The sequence below is a fragment of the Enhydra lutris genome, unplaced genomic scaffold, assembly GCF_002288905.1.
Source record: "Enhydra lutris kenyoni isolate GAN:26980312 unplaced genomic scaffold, ASM228890v2 scaffoldscaffold4, whole genome shotgun sequence".
Classification (NCBI taxonomy): Eukaryota; Metazoa; Chordata; class Mammalia; order Carnivora; family Mustelidae; genus Enhydra; species Enhydra lutris.
In genome coordinates this window covers 16,655,651-16,671,854 of record NW_019154088.1, presented here as the reverse complement: position 1 = coordinate 16,671,854, position 16,204 = coordinate 16,655,651, and the positions used below count along the sequence as shown (strand labels likewise).

General features: G+C 38.9%; 1 protein-coding gene across 1 annotated transcript in view; it reads left to right on the top strand.

Moving 5' to 3' along the window:
• Positions 1-16,204, top strand: part of LOC111158675 (fibrillin 1) — a 229,692-nt gene that overhangs the window by 135,570 nt on the left and 77,918 nt on the right. Inside the window, exons 15-23 of the mRNA XM_022520875.1 lie at positions 2,360-2,482; positions 3,543-3,695; positions 7,686-7,739; positions 9,590-9,715; positions 11,949-12,074; positions 12,558-12,677; positions 12,891-13,028; positions 13,890-13,940; positions 15,536-15,661. Coding sequence (XP_022376583.1) covers positions 2,360-2,482; positions 3,543-3,695; positions 7,686-7,739; positions 9,590-9,715; positions 11,949-12,074; positions 12,558-12,677; positions 12,891-13,028; positions 13,890-13,940; positions 15,536-15,661 — 1,017 coding nt within the window. The remainder of the gene's footprint in view (positions 1-2,359; positions 2,483-3,542; positions 3,696-7,685; positions 7,740-9,589; positions 9,716-11,948; positions 12,075-12,557; positions 12,678-12,890; positions 13,029-13,889; positions 13,941-15,535; positions 15,662-16,204) is intronic.

Here is a 16,204-nt window from a genome sequence, read left to right as displayed (position 1 = left end):
CTGCGCTTAAAGCCTTCTGCTCATCATTTCAGACAGGGAAGGGCAGAGTGTTAAGCTATTCAGGATTAAGAAAACAGAATAAAGTCCTATGATACCTCTTCTCCAGGTGCCTGTGGTAGACAGTTTCGGTAAAGGTACCATGGAAGAAAGCCTTGTATTAAGTCGTTGGCAAGACAAGCATTTTTCTCTAGGCTTAAAAGAGCTTCTATCCCTTGGTTGTTTTCCTATGTTCTCCATGACCTTCACATCAGTGGCTCTTAATATTGTGCAAATCTGTCTTCATAGCAAGAGAAAACATTTGAATTTTTAAAAGTTGAACTAAGAAATAAGTTTCTGTACTTTTGAGCCCTATGCTGGGAGGAGCTTATCATTTGGAAGACAAGATTAACACAAGGAAATATTCTACAACGTAAAACAGAATACAACAAAGTGCCAAATTGTACAGATTAAGTGCTGCACAAGTAAAAAGAAAGGGGAAGGGAATGATTGCTGGAATATTTGGAATTAGGCTTCCAAACAAAATAACAGAAGGAAATGTGAAAGCCCCTTTGTGCACAGACCTTTTGCAAGAACACATTCTCCCCTTGCCTATCCACAGGGCATGCTGAGATAACTTTCAGTGCCTATAGGCTGTTGGTGACCCAGGTCACACCCTCTCAGCATTGAGTATGACCAATAGATAATACTGATGTAATTATCTCAGATGACATTATGACCTCATAGATGAAACTAGGTTTTGTAACTCTTCGCAACGGGTAAAAAAGATGGAATACACACATTAGACTAAGAATAAAGAAAAAAATTTCTTGTGTGCTGAATTTCTTCTTTTCTGCAGCTTTTCTCTTGACATCATTGGTTAAGATTTTCTTTTAGCTCTGAGTACTTAGCTCTGAGACCACAAAGATGTGACTGTTCAAAGCTAGAATAAATAATGCAAATTTAATCCCTACAGTTAACTAATCTGATGACCAGTGTGGCCTCCCTGACCACTCACTTTGAATCATGCCCTCTAGATCTATGTTGTATCTCTGTCCCTGTTAAAAAGCCTGTGTGTCCCTTTCCAGGCTATAGTTGTCACTGTTTTACTGTAGATCTCAAGTTGAACAAAAAGATGACCTGAATTACTGAACCAATTTGAGTTCATGTATTTAAATATAACTGCTGTTTTAAAATACAATCTGTACATGGAATCTTGGACCATCTGAATAGATCTTGTGCCAAATAACACAAGCTAAGTAAAATCTAGAGGTGTTTCAGTTTCAATTTGCCTTCTTAAGGTCAGAAAAAAGGAAATAGTTACATATACTAGTTATATATTATAAAAGGAGTTGTTATAAAATGACTTGCTTAAAAAAATAAAATGACTTGCTTCTAAGTGTTATACGTTTTCCAAAACACAATTTTGGTACCATTTCTATTTCCCGCATATTATTTTTTTTAAAGATTTTATTTATTTATTTGACAGATAGAGATCACAAGTAGGCAGAGAGGCAGACAGAGAGAGAGAGGGGAGGAAGCAGGCTCCCTGCTGAGCAAAGAGCTAGATGCGGGGCTTGATCCCAGGACTCTGGGATCATGACCCAAGCTGAAGGCAGAGTCTTTAACCCAGTGAGCCACCCAGGTGAAAAAATTCTTTCTTATTATTAGTCTGTACCCAATAAAGTCTTTTACCAGACCTCCCTAAGTATATACATATGATACTAAAAAATACCTGTAATACTTAAGAAAGATATTTCTTTGCTGGGTTCCAATTGCTTACAGTGCTATTGTTGGCTGGAAATGGTCATCAAAATCTCCTTTATTCATTTTCCATTTCTTTTCTATGGTGTTTCATCAGGGTTTCATTTCTCTGTCTCTTAATGCCATTCTAGTCATGTCAGAGAACTAAGGCATGAGTGATATTGGAATGGACACTGGTCTGATTGTTGGATGCCAAATGGAGTCGCTTCCTGGCCAGGTCAAAGTTACAGTCTATTATCAAGTTAGGTTTCTAGTTCTGACAGCGCTGTAAGAATCACCATGTGAAATGTTCAACAAGATCCTTTGTCTGTTAGCTGTTACTTTCCTTCTTCCAATTCTGTTTTTGCTTTTGTGATTCTTATTTTGAATAAATAGATCTCAGGAGAATATGATTGAAATAGCCTTTTCTGTGGTAAAAAAAAGAAAAAAACTCATGTAGTTTATGTCAATTTTTGCTACCCTTCTCTCAAAGGACAATGAAATATATCTCACTGAGCTTTTATGGTTGGTGCTGCATATTCTTTTCATCTTCCCCATTTTCAAGTGTTGTAAAAGAACTGTAAACGTGGTTTCATATAAATGTCACTCCATTTTTAATAAGTGCTTTTCCCTACCACAGATATTAATGAGTGTGAAACACCTGGGATCTGCATGAATGGGCGCTGTGTCAACACTGATGGCTCCTACAGATGTGAATGCTTTCCTGGACTGGCCGTTGGTCTGGATGGACGTGTGTGTGTTGGTAAGATAAAGCCATGACTAGACATATGCTAGAGATCCACCCTCTGTTGACCCACAAACCCCACCAATAACAAGTGCACTCTACTGTAACAGACAGGACAGAATAGTTGTGGGGGAACAAACCAACGAGATCAGTTCTCTTCTTACATGAATTGGATATTAATCTAAGAGAGAAAGATGAGCTGAGATAAATGAAAACCAGGGGAATCCCTACCTCTTCTTCCCCTTTTACTTTTCTAATCATGTAGATGTCCTCAATTTTCTCCCAAGTCTCCTTTGTTCGTAATGGTCTTTGAAATTGGCCTGTGTATGCTCATTATCTCTAGTGAACATTTTCAATAGGGAGTTAAATGTCCAAAGGGAAGTATAGAATGCAAAGGAGGAGATGGATGATGAAGAACTTTATGTAATATTTTTATGTGGCTTTATAAGAAGTTTGAAATTTGTTGAAAAATGGATAGTAATTTTATCTAAATTATTTTCAAGAAAGGTAGTCAATAAACCTTTGAATTAGGCATAGTTGGAGACCTGCTCCCTGGTGGTAAAGATAACACTACTTGGTAGACCAATGTCTACAGACCTGTACAGTGAACCTTTTATAGATTAAACTTCCTCCTTTTTCAAAGTACATTGAATTTAAACATTCAATAATGGCATGTTTATTTTGAGGTAGGCCACACTGCTTAAGAAAGATCTTCTTTATCATAGGGTAATATCCATTACTGCTCATCCATTATTCAGTTAACTTGTATTAAGTGCCTGTTCTAAACAGGTCTGGGGAAGACAAAAATGAATGAGACAGAATCTCAGCCCTTAAGAATCTCACAGTTGGATAAACCATGGTAGTCTAGAAAATGGAAAGGCTCTGGCAATTGTTTCCAGTTCCTGGAAGCTGAATGCAGTTTGTTTGTTTGTCCTTTTCTGTTGAAATCTAAGACCAGAGGCATCTTCTGTGAGTTAGAACAGGGATGGGGCTAAACAAAGCCAGCTTCAACTTTGACCTGGGGAGTTCTCCTCTGTTTGGAGTGATGGTGTGATGACAGATGCGTCTTCTCGTTTAGACACACACATGCGGAGCACATGCTATGGTGGATACAAGAGAGGCCAGTGTGTCAAACCCTTGTTTGGTGCCGTTACTAAATCTGAATGCTGTTGTGCCAACACTGAATATGCGTTCGGGGAACCTTGCCAGCCATGTCCTGCACAGAATTCAGGTATGTGGTGCAGGGGAATGCCCTCATACTGCCAGCCTCTTGCCTCCATCTGCAGTCTTTGCACTTATGGATGATGATATGCTCTCTGGATACATCCTGTGCCTGCCTGGGGTCTTGGCAGGGCTACTCAGGGTCTGATCACACATTCCTCACCCAATCGCAACGGTCATTGGGAATCGGCAGCACATTTGGGAACCCCCATCCCAACTCCTCCACCTTAATAATACTCATGCTGTCTGGAGTTCATGCAACTTGCCTTGTTCTCTAAGGTAGTTTCACAGTGTTTGCATTTTGCAGGAACTATTATAAAAGCAGAATTTACAGAGTGTAAAAATAAATAATTTTCAGGTTACCTGAATATTTCCAGCTTTTTTCCAAAAGGCCATGTGTAAATTTTGCTCAAATTCCTAATGTTGATTGAGGTGCACTTCTCCTAAATGATTTTATTCAACCTTGCGGGAAAAGTATTTTTCTCAATTTGAAGTGACATGGCATAATGAAAAGAAAACTGGTTGGTGAGTCAGAATTCTTCCAGGCCACTGGCAGGCAAATTACTTAACTGGGGGGGTTCAGTTCGTTGTAGGATTTTGTTTATTTAGGAATTTTGCTCACCTGCTTTCAAAAGGATTTAAGATGGCTTATAATAGTAAACAGTTACAAAATAGAATAATATGGAAAAGGGATCCTTAGTTTTCTCATCTACAAAATGAATCATCTTAGATAATCCAGAACATCCTCTCCAGTTGTAAATTATTTCTATATGTAAGGCAAAAATAGTTAATTGAAACTAAAGCAATAAACTGTCAGCATTTGGAAACTTGGCAGTTTCTTTCAGTGTTCTAAAATAAAGTTAGATCTAATAGAGAAAACATGTAGTTCTGATTGGTTTGATTGACGTCTCAGATCTAGTTAGTCCATTTCTGGTCTAGATACAATCAATTAAAGATTAACTCACAATTTTTAAATATTTGCTATTTTAAAAGCGATAATGTTTGAAATTAGAGAGTTAGAAATTAAAATACGAGAAGTTAGAGAAAGTTAAAGGGAAGACTTTAAAAGAAATGAGGGATGCAGGTTAAAGAAGAAAGCTTTATTATGGCTGATTACTTTACAAATTACTATTTTTCTTTAATTTAATTTTTTTTCAGTGTAACAGAATCCATTGTTTATGCACCACACCCAGTGCTCCATGCAATACGTGCCCTCCATAGTACCCACCACCAGGCTCCCCCAACCTCCACCCTGCCGCCCCTTCAAAACCCTCAGATTGTTTTTCAGAGTCCATAGTCTCTCATGGTTCATCTCCCCCTCCAATTTCTCTTTTATAAATGATTAGCAATCAGTTCAATTCATGCTCACAACAATACTTCAATTATATAGCATCTAATATAATCCTATCCAGCAAAGATGCCTCCATGTTACTTTATAGCTGTATATTATCAATACTGTCCTTTTGTATGTTACTTTAACTTTTCAAAGTACTTTTCTTACATACTTTGAATTTACCAGATGGAGGAATATCATGAAAACTGGTTCACAAGAGTGGAGATGATGTGTTTACATCTTCAGTAAGTGGAAGAACCAAAAGTTAGAATCTAGGACCCTTGGTGCATAGAGGTCTTTGTTTTTACATTTTCCTGTGGACCAAGTACATCTCCAAAGAATTCTTCCGATACCTCAGAAAATGAAGGAATCTTACAAAAGGATGACTTACAAGAGACCAGATTTCTTTAAGCAGTAAAGCTGAAAGGGGGTTAAATTTGAAGCCCAGTCCTACTAGCCTCTGTTCTGTATTTGAATGCACTTGCACAGAAGAGGTACACCTGTGAACGTGCTTTCATTCCGCTTGGTTTCTCCTTGTCTTTGGTAGACGAAAATGCCAGATCATGAAGGATCTAAGTGTAGAGTATCCCTTATTTCAGGAGACAGGGGAGATTTTAAGAGGTACTGAAAATATCCAGAACATTCCTTCTTTAGTCAATTTAATGAGAAACTCCAACCCCATCACATCTAAAGTCCGTCTTTGTGCTCTGGAAGGAAGCCAAGTGAGCTATCTCTGAAGATCTTTCTCCCTGGCAGCTGAATATTTACTCCTTGCAGTAATCCGTTAAACCCACTGAAGTGTAAGTATTAGGAATTTTCTCGTATGTCCCCATACCAGTGTCTCTGAGGCACAACACTGAATTAGCTCAGCAGTACCCACCATTTATTAAATGCATGAGCTATGCAAGGAGCTGTGTTGAGCACTTTCTGTGCTCTCTTGTGAAATCCGTAGAACTGTCATGTGAGCTGAGTATCCTTGTCTCCAGTTTACAGAGGGGAAACAGAAGGGGAAGGGGGAAACTATCAGAGGGAAAGGGCTTGCTCCCAATAACATTGTCATCAGCATTCAACCCAATGATGAGAGCTGATACGCAGAAGATAGTCTAGGACCAGATTCTACCCAAATGGAAAAGAACAGTGACAGTAATTTCCTTCCACTCAGGCCAGGCATCAACTAATTTAGCACTGACTGTAAAACTGCTTTTTGCAAAACTGGCATGATTTTTTTTTTCTATTTTGTTATTTACAGTATTTCGAAGTGTTTTAATTAATTGCTGGTGTGAGAGAATAATGACAATGCATTTCTTTTTGCTTCTAATCCCAGGCTTTCAAACACGCAAAGGCAGCCCCTTTCCCAATTGTTCTTTTTTTGGTCCCATTTAGCAGGATTTAAAAATTAAGGAATTTCACCACTTTTCTCAAATTTACATTTGCACAAAGACGGAGGTTCTGAGGGATTCAACCTTCCTTTTTTTTTTTTTAAATCAGTGTAATTCCTTTGCCTCCACTGTCACCAGGAATACAATTTTCTAGCATGCAGAAGTATAAGAGCTATTTGCTTCCACAGTGAGGTGTGGTTGGCCTTGGTAAAAAGGCCTATCCCAATATCCTGTTCCCCTGCCACTTAAGCACAAATGATTTGCATTTGACCATGGGACTCCCTGGTTGCCGGAAACTGTGGGCAACTAAAAGGACACTTTAGTTTGTTTTCCTTGGATAAAGTGTGATTCCAGTTAGTTCTCCATTTTCATCATTCACTCTTATGTTCATCTAAATCTTGTTGGAATTGTATGTGAAACATTGCATCAATTTTAGGAAATAGAAATCTAATTGGGAACATATTCTGTAAACCTCAATTTCTTAGTAAGATCTCAGTTTTAACATTATGCAATACTTGGCCTATGGATTTATCATATAGAATGAATCTAGTGTCCCGATGAAAATGAACTTTAAAAATCCACTTAAATGCAAGTGCAGATACTTTTGTTTTTCTTCTGAGTGGAGGCTAGAGAATTTGCAGAGAGAAATGAGAAAATGTTAAGAACTTGATTGTATTAAATGAAAAGAAAAACAGTTCACACTAAGAAACAAAATTATTCCCAAGACAGTGGGAGAAGGTTTTATTAACAGTTAAGAAACCACATTTTAACAGGCACATTTCACTGTAAGTGTAAAGTGTTCCCTGCTGAATAAAATCAAATTATAGTAAAAACACCTTTTCTGAAACCGCTTTGCACAAGGAATCTCTATAACTTGCCTGTGTCCTTCCAAGTCATTTTCCACAGTGATGCAAGTATTTAAAATGGGAGCCGGGTGGGGCACCTGGGTGGCTCAGTGGGTTAAAGCCTCTGCCTTTGGCTCAGGTCATGATCCCAGGGTCCTGGGATCGAGCCCCACATCGGGCTCTCTGCTCAGCAAGAAGCCTGCTTCCCCCTCTCTCTGCCTGTCTCTCTGCCTACTTGTGATCTCTGTCAAATAAATAAATAAAATTAAAAAAAAAATGGGAGCCGGGTGTACCAGGGACTCCCTTGGGAGATGCCTCCTTTTCTGTTACCACTTTATTTCGGTTCCACTCACTTAGGAGGAAACGAGGTGTGCAAAGCCAAGTAGAGGATCAACCTGTTCGGCAAACAAGGGACTCATTGACTATCTGTTAATTTCTTGCAGCCGAGTATCAGGCGCTCTGCAGCAGTGGGCCAGGAATGACGTCCGCAGGCAGTGGTAAGCCCCTTGTTTGAAAGTCGCTTCCTTCAGCATGTGCAGAAGCTGCACTGCTAGGCCTTCCTGTGGGTTTCCTGTGGGTTTCCACCAGACTGAGGAGGTCTGACCCCTTCTCTGGCCATGACTGCATGTGTACCTGGGACCCCTAGAAGCCCCCAGGAGCAGAGCAGCTATGGCCCACTGCATCCTGGGATTGCTGGGTTTGGGTGTGAGGCTTGGTACTGAAGGGGTGGGCGCTCTCCCAAGGTGCTCGATGGAGGGATACAATGACTGTAGTCTCTCATTCATGAGAAGAGGCAGTCTGGTCCTCATCTGGCTCTTCCACGATCAAGTACAGTTCAGGGTTACTGAATTGTTATCCATTCACATGTTGAATGATTTATTGACTGTCGAGTGTTCAGTCAAGATAAGATGATATAGGGAGCTCTCTTATATTTTGTAGCAAGCAGCGATAGCAATGAACTGAGTTGGAAGAGAATGAAATATTTAAGTGTAGGGCTTAGCGCTAGAGAAATATCAGGACCATAAAAGGATTAAAGTTAAAAGGGAGAATTGGAACAAGGGTAAAAATAAGTGACAGGAAAGATGAAGGGATTATTTTATAAATACAAAACTAAATGATTCGATTATAGGACAGTTCTGAAAAAAAAGTAGATGGAATTGTCACTTCATTCTCATGATGAAGTTCATCACTGTGTGTGGATGAAGGTGAAGAGGAGATATTTGGGGGTTAATTTATAACAAATAAAGAGTTAGTGGAGACTAAATAAAGTTGTGATAGGGACCCAGAGAAGGAATAACATAACAACCCTGACTTATAGAAGATTTAAGACCAGCCATTCACTGATTGCCATTTTACATCACCCTTGACTATAGAGCTCTCCTCAATCTGTGGGCACACAGAAGAGAGAGGACCCAGCCGCTTCTGGGCTTGGCAGCAGAGGATTTTCCAGACCAGGTGGTGTTTGAATGGGCTTTGGACCAATGAATAGACCTAGCTCCAGACATTCGCAACACAGAGCAGAAGAGCATTGTATGTTCATGGAAGAATGAGAAATTTAAAATAAGTAGTCAATTTAAAGTAAAGTAAATAAAGTAAAATAATGAGAAATTCAAAATAAATAAAATTAAATAGAAATTTAGAGTAAATTTAAAGTTCATATTTTAATTTAATCTTGAAGATATTTTTGAAACTACAAAAGTTTGAACCATGATAATGACATAGTCATCCTGTTTTTAAGCTAACTCTGATGACACTGTGGAAGGTACACTGGTGAGGGATGGGCTGGTGGCAGGGAGACCAGTTGTAGGGACTGGGGCTCTGTGGCGATACACTTTCCCATCTTGATATTTGAGGCAGAAGACCAGGGGTTCTCCTTCAGCCTGTTTAAGGATTGGTAATCTTGTAGTTCCAACTCAAATGCCAATTCTTCTCAAGGACTGATGGAAAGATTTGAAGCAGAACATCTTTTTTTTTTTTTAATTGTGTTATGTTAGTCACCATACAATACATCATTAGTTTTTGATGTAGTGTTCCAAGATTCATTGTTTACGTGTAATAACCGGTGGGGCATGCAATCTGTGCCCTCCTTAATACCCATCACCTGGCTAACCCATCCCCCTCCCCTCTAAAACCCTCAGTTTTTTTTCTCGGAGTTCACAGTCTCTCGTGTCTTGTCTCCCCCTCTTGTAGTAAGAAACAGTGATCAAGCTTTCTCATCTAAGTGAATCTTTGTTTTTACGAGGTCCTAAAGTTGTTACGTTTCCTATAATGTTATTTTTTTTTTTATAATTCTTTGACGTTTCCTTTAGAATGTTCCTGATACTGAACTTTTTTTCTTGTGGTGCAGATATAAATGAATGTGCATTAGATCCAGACATCTGTCCAAATGGAATTTGTGAAAATCTCCGTGGGACCTACAAATGCATATGCAATTCAGGATATGAAGTGGATTCATCTGGGAAAAACTGTGTTGGTAAGTCTCACCTGTTTCCTAAGACATCTCATGCATCATGCATTCTTTCTTTGTTGCTTGGGGGAAACTGCTTTTGCATAGCCTAAAGGACTGGGCAAATGCACGGCCTTCCCTTTGGATGTCAGCATGGCGCATACATGTCTTAATTAACTAAAAGTTACATACCTGAATCCTGATCATTTATAAGTAGTCAAGTGTCATGTTCATTCCAAAAGAGAGAGGCTCCTTAGATGTATGAAACACAGATTGTGAACTGTTCTCATATGTCTACAAAGGCATCCCTATTTTTACTGAGAGAAGCAACTCTTCTCCCAACCACTTATTAGATTTCATCAAAGAAAACCCAGCTTATTTTCAGTAAGAACTGCTCTCTGTTAAGTTTAGCAAACACCGTATTTTTTTTTAAAAGATTTTGTTTATTTATTTGAGAGACAGAGCATGAGAGAGAGCAAGCATGAGCAGGGGAGGGGGTGCAGAGGGAGAGGGTGAAGCAGGCTCCTTGCTGAATGGGAATCCCGAAAACCAAGAAGCAGGGCTCTGTCCCAGGATCCTGGGATCATGATCTGAGCCAAAGGCAGACTCTTAACCAGGTTAAGAGACTCTTAACCAGACTCTTAACCAGGTTAACCCAGGTGCCCCAAGCAGACACCATATTTGATACTTTAACAAACCTTAATGAAAGTACCAGCCAATAGCTAAAAAAAACTTTGGTAATAAAATGGTCAACATGGACACCATTATTTTTTTTTTTCAACTTTCTCCAGTTGCCTAGATTAGTATTTTCTGAAACATAACTGGCCATTCAATAGTGCAGTAACATACTGACTTCTGAGAAATGAATTCTTCCTCTGTCACACCCTTAATTTTAAGGCTTCATTTTGGGGGGTACAGTTGTGATTTGACTACACATGGTATTTTCAAACTACATTAAACTCAAAACAAGTTTTACTGTTTCATTTTTCTGTAAGAGCCTCTTCTCTTCAGCAAAAATCATCATTTATCTGAACAGGCCCAGAGAGACACAAAGATCTTTTAGCTTCGTCCCCAAATCACCCCCATTTGAAGCAAAAGGGAGAGTTCGGGGGGCAATAGGGATTCTTTCTTCAGTGCATTAGTGCATACTCCAAAGTGGGAATAATTATCATCAGGTCAGAAGAATGTTCAATTCCAGATTATGTTTAGAGATAGGAAGTGAGCAATCAAAAATCCACCACAGCCATAGCGCTCCACGGAGTGGCTATTTCTTATCTTAATCATCAATTCCTCACTTTAAGGTTCCAGATCCTTCTGACATCATCAAAGTTCAAGGACTGCAATAGCGACTCTTTGGGGAAGCATTAGCATTCCCTGTATCATTTTCACAGAATTCTCACCGTGTCATTTCCTCATACAGTAACATAATTGTATACTTAATCTTCCATATTTTAGTACTTTATAAGGATATTTATAATTAAGTATATTTACTACTGTGAGCCTAAGCAGCTCTCCAGTGCTGAATCTGTGTACCCTTTATCTTAGGGCTGCCGGATTGTCAAGTAACGATCTAAGCGGCATTTTGCAATGTGTGAGAAATTCCTCGTGGACGTATAGCCTCTTCTGTGGGGAGTGTGCTGTCGTTTAACCCAACTGTATATAACATTTCCTGAATTACCTAAGTAACACATACCAAAACTTAGATTTTGCCACAGACCTATTATTCACCTGAAAGTAAGGAGTTTTTCTGAGCTCTCTGAATCTCAAGTCTGAAATTCCTCATGAGAATTATAAACTCTACAGATTGCTTCATACTCTATAAACACAACCAGAGTCCATTGCAGTTATTCTAAAGAAGAAACACCCAGGCTGGAACTAACACATGTTAAAGATGGGCCATACTTTATAAATATTTATTTAGTTCCTTAAATCAATAGGATTAGTTCTTTTAATTCTGGCAACAATGAACAGTTAGATAGATTAATGATTCCCAGCAAATCCAGGTTTCTTCCTGTTCGAGAAAGTGAATTGCATAGTAATTGGTGACTTTAGACTTTGCAGACACCGAGTAAAAATAATCAGATGAAACCCCTATTTTCCTTAAGTTAGGTAATTTAGGCAAAAGTCAATGGTAGATGAGTTTTGCCTGTTTGCTTGAGTTAATCATATCATATGACCTTAAAAAATTAACCTGAAAAGGCAGAGAAATTGCATGCAAGGAAGGAGCTCCTCTAAAAGTTCCTGTTTGTTGGTTTTCCAGATATCAATGAATGTGTCTTGAACAGTCTACTTTGTGACAATGGACAATGTAGAAACACTCCAGGAAGTTTTGTCTGTACTTGCCCCAAGGGATTTATCTACAAACCTGACTTAAAAACCTGTGAAGGTAAACTGTGTTTTTCTTCTTATATTATGTACTTTACTTTTGATGTGCTGCTGAAAAACCATGAGAATAAGTTAGAGTCACTTTTCTTTTAGACAAGTATGTCATTGTAATTGAGATTCTGTGGTCCTAAATGACCCTTTCATGCGCTCTGGAAGCTACTGATGGTACTTACCTACAGTTGACATTCTATTTGCCATCATGTAAAAAATGAAGAAAATAGCACATGGTTAGTAATTCAGAGACCACACTTCATGTTTGCTCCAGACTTTCTGAATAAAAAGATTCAGCCAGATGCCAGATTCTGTGCTATAGAGATATGCTCAATTATTATTTTTACATTCCATTTGGCCTAGAAAAAAATCTATCTGGGCCAGATTTACTCTCTAATAAAGAATATGTGGTAACAATTGAGGCCAGGGTTTAAATATTCTTTCATGCCCAAGACTAGGTTGTAGCAGTAACGTGCACCTGTTTTTGTTTCAGACATTGATGAATGTGAATCAAGTCCTTGCATTAATGGTGTCTGCAAGAACAGCCCGGGTTCTTTTATTTGTGAATGTTCTTCTGAAAGTACTCTGGATCCAACAAAAACCATCTGCATAGGTATTTATCCTGCTAACCAGTACTGTGTTTAATGTCCACTTTTAATGCAAAAGAGTTTATTGCAAAATAGTGTAAGTATGGATGAACAAAATTTTAAATGACCATTATCAGTTGTTTCATGTGTCATTCTTGCTGTAATTCCAATGCACATTTGAACTTTTGATATAGGTTCTTTTACGTATGTAGTAAACATCGTCTCCTACCTCCCTGCAGAAACCATCAAGGGCACTTGCTGGCAGACTGTCATCGATGGGCGGTGTGAGATCAACATCAATGGAGCTACCTTAAAGTCTGAGTGCTGTTCCTCCCTTGGTGCTGCCTGGGGGAGCCCATGCACCCTCTGCCAAGTTGGTAAGAGAGACAGGCTCTGTGGCTCTGGGCCCCTCCCACTGGTCACTTTGCTTAGAAAGAGGAAACCCGGTACTTTGTTTATTTAGGTTCACCTAGGAATTCTAGATTTAATTCTGATGACTTCATTGAAACATATTGCTGAATAGGAAACTAAGGGAAGTATCAAGGACAGTAATTTCATGTGATTTGGCATCTGGGTTATTGTTTTCTACCACCACACTGTAATGTGGTTACCCTGGTGTGGTTTTCCTAGATCAGCAACTCCTATGGGCTCCCTTGGATCCTCATGATTCGGAGTCCTCAGCTTTTTACAGGCACAGATTATCTTCCCAAAAAATGGATTGATGTAAAGGAGCCAGTATTCATGACTTAACTTCTAAATCTGTTGCAAAGCTGAGGTTTGAGAACCTTGCTGATGATTTTATTAATTCAGTGTTTGGATATATGGCTATGTAATCTGAATGCTACAGGGCAGGCGATCTTCAGATTCTAGACTTTCTTTTCCATGTTCATGTTCTAGGAATCATATAATGTGATTCCAATCTTAGAGCTGATAACAAAAGAGAGATCTAGCCAATTTCCTTCTTAGTCATCACCTTAGCATAATCTTTAGGGTACCTTTGGGTTTTTCAGGACCTCTCAGAGCAATTGAGCTTAATTCAAGGAACATTTCATTCTTCTTCTTCATCTATGCAATCGCAGAAACACCTTGTCATCTTAGACTTATTGATAGCCACAGAATCTAATTCCTGTCCAGGTCCTCTTTTGTGTTTCTTATACTATTTCAGAAAGTCTAGATATTGTTGTCTCAAATTTGTTTTTCTGTTTTTTGCTTTTTTTTTTTTTTTTGCTTTTTTACAGATCCCATATGTGGCAAAGGCTATTCAAGAATTAAAGGAACCCAGTGTGAAGGTATTTCTGTGTATTTATAAGCCATAAATTTTGGTGTGCTTGAAGAGTGCTTGTGTGGATTGGATAAAGTTGTCATATAACTTCCTAATGAGAAATATGCAGCAAAGAGGGAAATAATGAGAACTGCAGAACATAACAAATGTTAATTTCACAAGCATGTATATGCTGTTGCCAGTGTTGGATCACTATGGCCACAGGGCAGGGTGACTGAAAATGGTTAGGCTGACCATGGTTTCAAGCGACTGCACTTTCAAAATACTATCATCAGGAAGAGAAAAATGGAAGTTTTCAATGAGACTATAAAATGTGCATTTTTTTCTTCATTTGCCCTGGCTTTTGTTTGTTTGTTTCATGTCATGGAGGATTCATAAGGACATACTCCATTGTCTCATTTTTAAAAGTCTACGTGGATTCTCTCCAGTTTGTTGTGATTCTTTCTCATGGAGTCCCAGATAGACGTAGGTCAGGGTGACTAACACAACCTGACATGACACAGCAGCTGAAAAATTTTAAAAACAGCAATTAGTCCCATATGTGGGATGAAATGAAGTTTTTTCTTCCCTGCTAAAATAAAGAAGAATGCTACAACCCCCACCCAAGTTCTTTCTTTCCAAATGATGACTGAATCCTTTGGCCTTTCTCTGGTCCAGACCCACTGTTAATGACTTATCTGACCTCAGCAGCACATTTTGGTGTAAAAATGGCCCAAACGAAGAACCCAAAAAGGTAAATTTCCCCCTCCCCACTTATATCTCACGGAAAGAGAGATTTCAAATATTTTTTTCCAACATCCCTGGCTTAGAAAGTTATTTTTTCCTAATAGAGACACAGTATGCTCATGTTCCCCTTCTTTTGGCATTGGCAAGTGCCTTTCTTTAAATTAACTTGATGATGAATATTTTTCCAAATTAAGTGCAGGGAACATACTATTTCTTATTAAACAAACTAACTGGAAAGGACAGGTATATTTGAGAGCGAGTGGGTGAATGATAAATGAATGAACATGAGCATCTTTGGACTCTCCCTTACTCAAGCTGGGACCACCAAGGCTTTGACAAACAGTCTGAGACTGTTGCTGAGGTGGAACTAGTTACATGCTTTCTGGGGACATCTCAGCATTTTTCAGAAGACACTGTTTCAACTGGCCCCAGCTATTTCTCAGTAGGATTTTTTTTTGTCAAGCTGTTCCTTCTTTGCTAGCTTGAAAGGCCAGGTTTCTGTTATTTGCAGACATCTGATCTCATAAAGCTAACTCTGTGGCTTCTGGTAGCCCTACCTGAGACGTCCGTAGCACCCAGAGCTGTCCCCAAGAACTCATACCAACTCCCAGTCTCTATAATTCAAAAATTACTCCTTAAGACCAATGGAGAAACTCATAAAGAGAAACTTTGGGAAAAGGTGGACTCAATCTGCTTGCGGTTCAGAGTTCCCAGGAATGCTACATGAACTATTTGGAAGTAAATTAGTTTTACGAAATTACTTGGTTCAAAATGACCTTTTCTGTTGTGAGACTAATTGTGACTCCAGGAATGAAACAGAGTAGAATGATGTTATACAAATATTTTAACTTCATGGTTTTTTTTTTTTCTTCATAGATATAAATGAGTGTGAAGTATTCCCAGGAGTATGCAAAAATGGCTTATGCGTTAACTCTAAGGGATCATTTAAATGTCAGTGTCCCAGTGGGATGACTTTGGATGCCACAGGGAGGATCTGCCTAGGTAAATCCTGAGCTCATTGCTTTTTTAATTGTTCTTTCTTAAGGCTTATTAAAAACTCAGTAAGATAAAGCTGAATATTTGGTTCCAAGTACAGTTATACATATCTCAAATTCAGCATTTCCATTAGGATACATAGTAGTTTCCTTGACAAATAGCCTTCCTCGCTCAAGCTCTTCCTTTATTCTTTATAAAAAAGAGTAGAGAACGTGTTAGTGAAGAGAAACTTCAGTTCTTTATTGATGTGTAACTATCCCTTAAGTCATTACCATCACAGTCATTATTCCAGAACTCTTAAATCTGCCCCCATATGCCACCAACTATAGGATATAAGGTGAATGGTGGGGAGAACAATTTTGCTTGATTAGAAACTGTAGCCCATGCTTGCTAGGCATGTCCTGCCAGTGGCCAGATGGACAGGTCCTTGCCCAAAACCCTAGTGGATGTGAGTGAAGAGAGTCACATTCCTGAATGGTGAGCCTAAAGGAGCCCAGGGCCACTGTCACTTCTAATCATGGTGGGATTCTCTCCATGCCATCTGTGAGA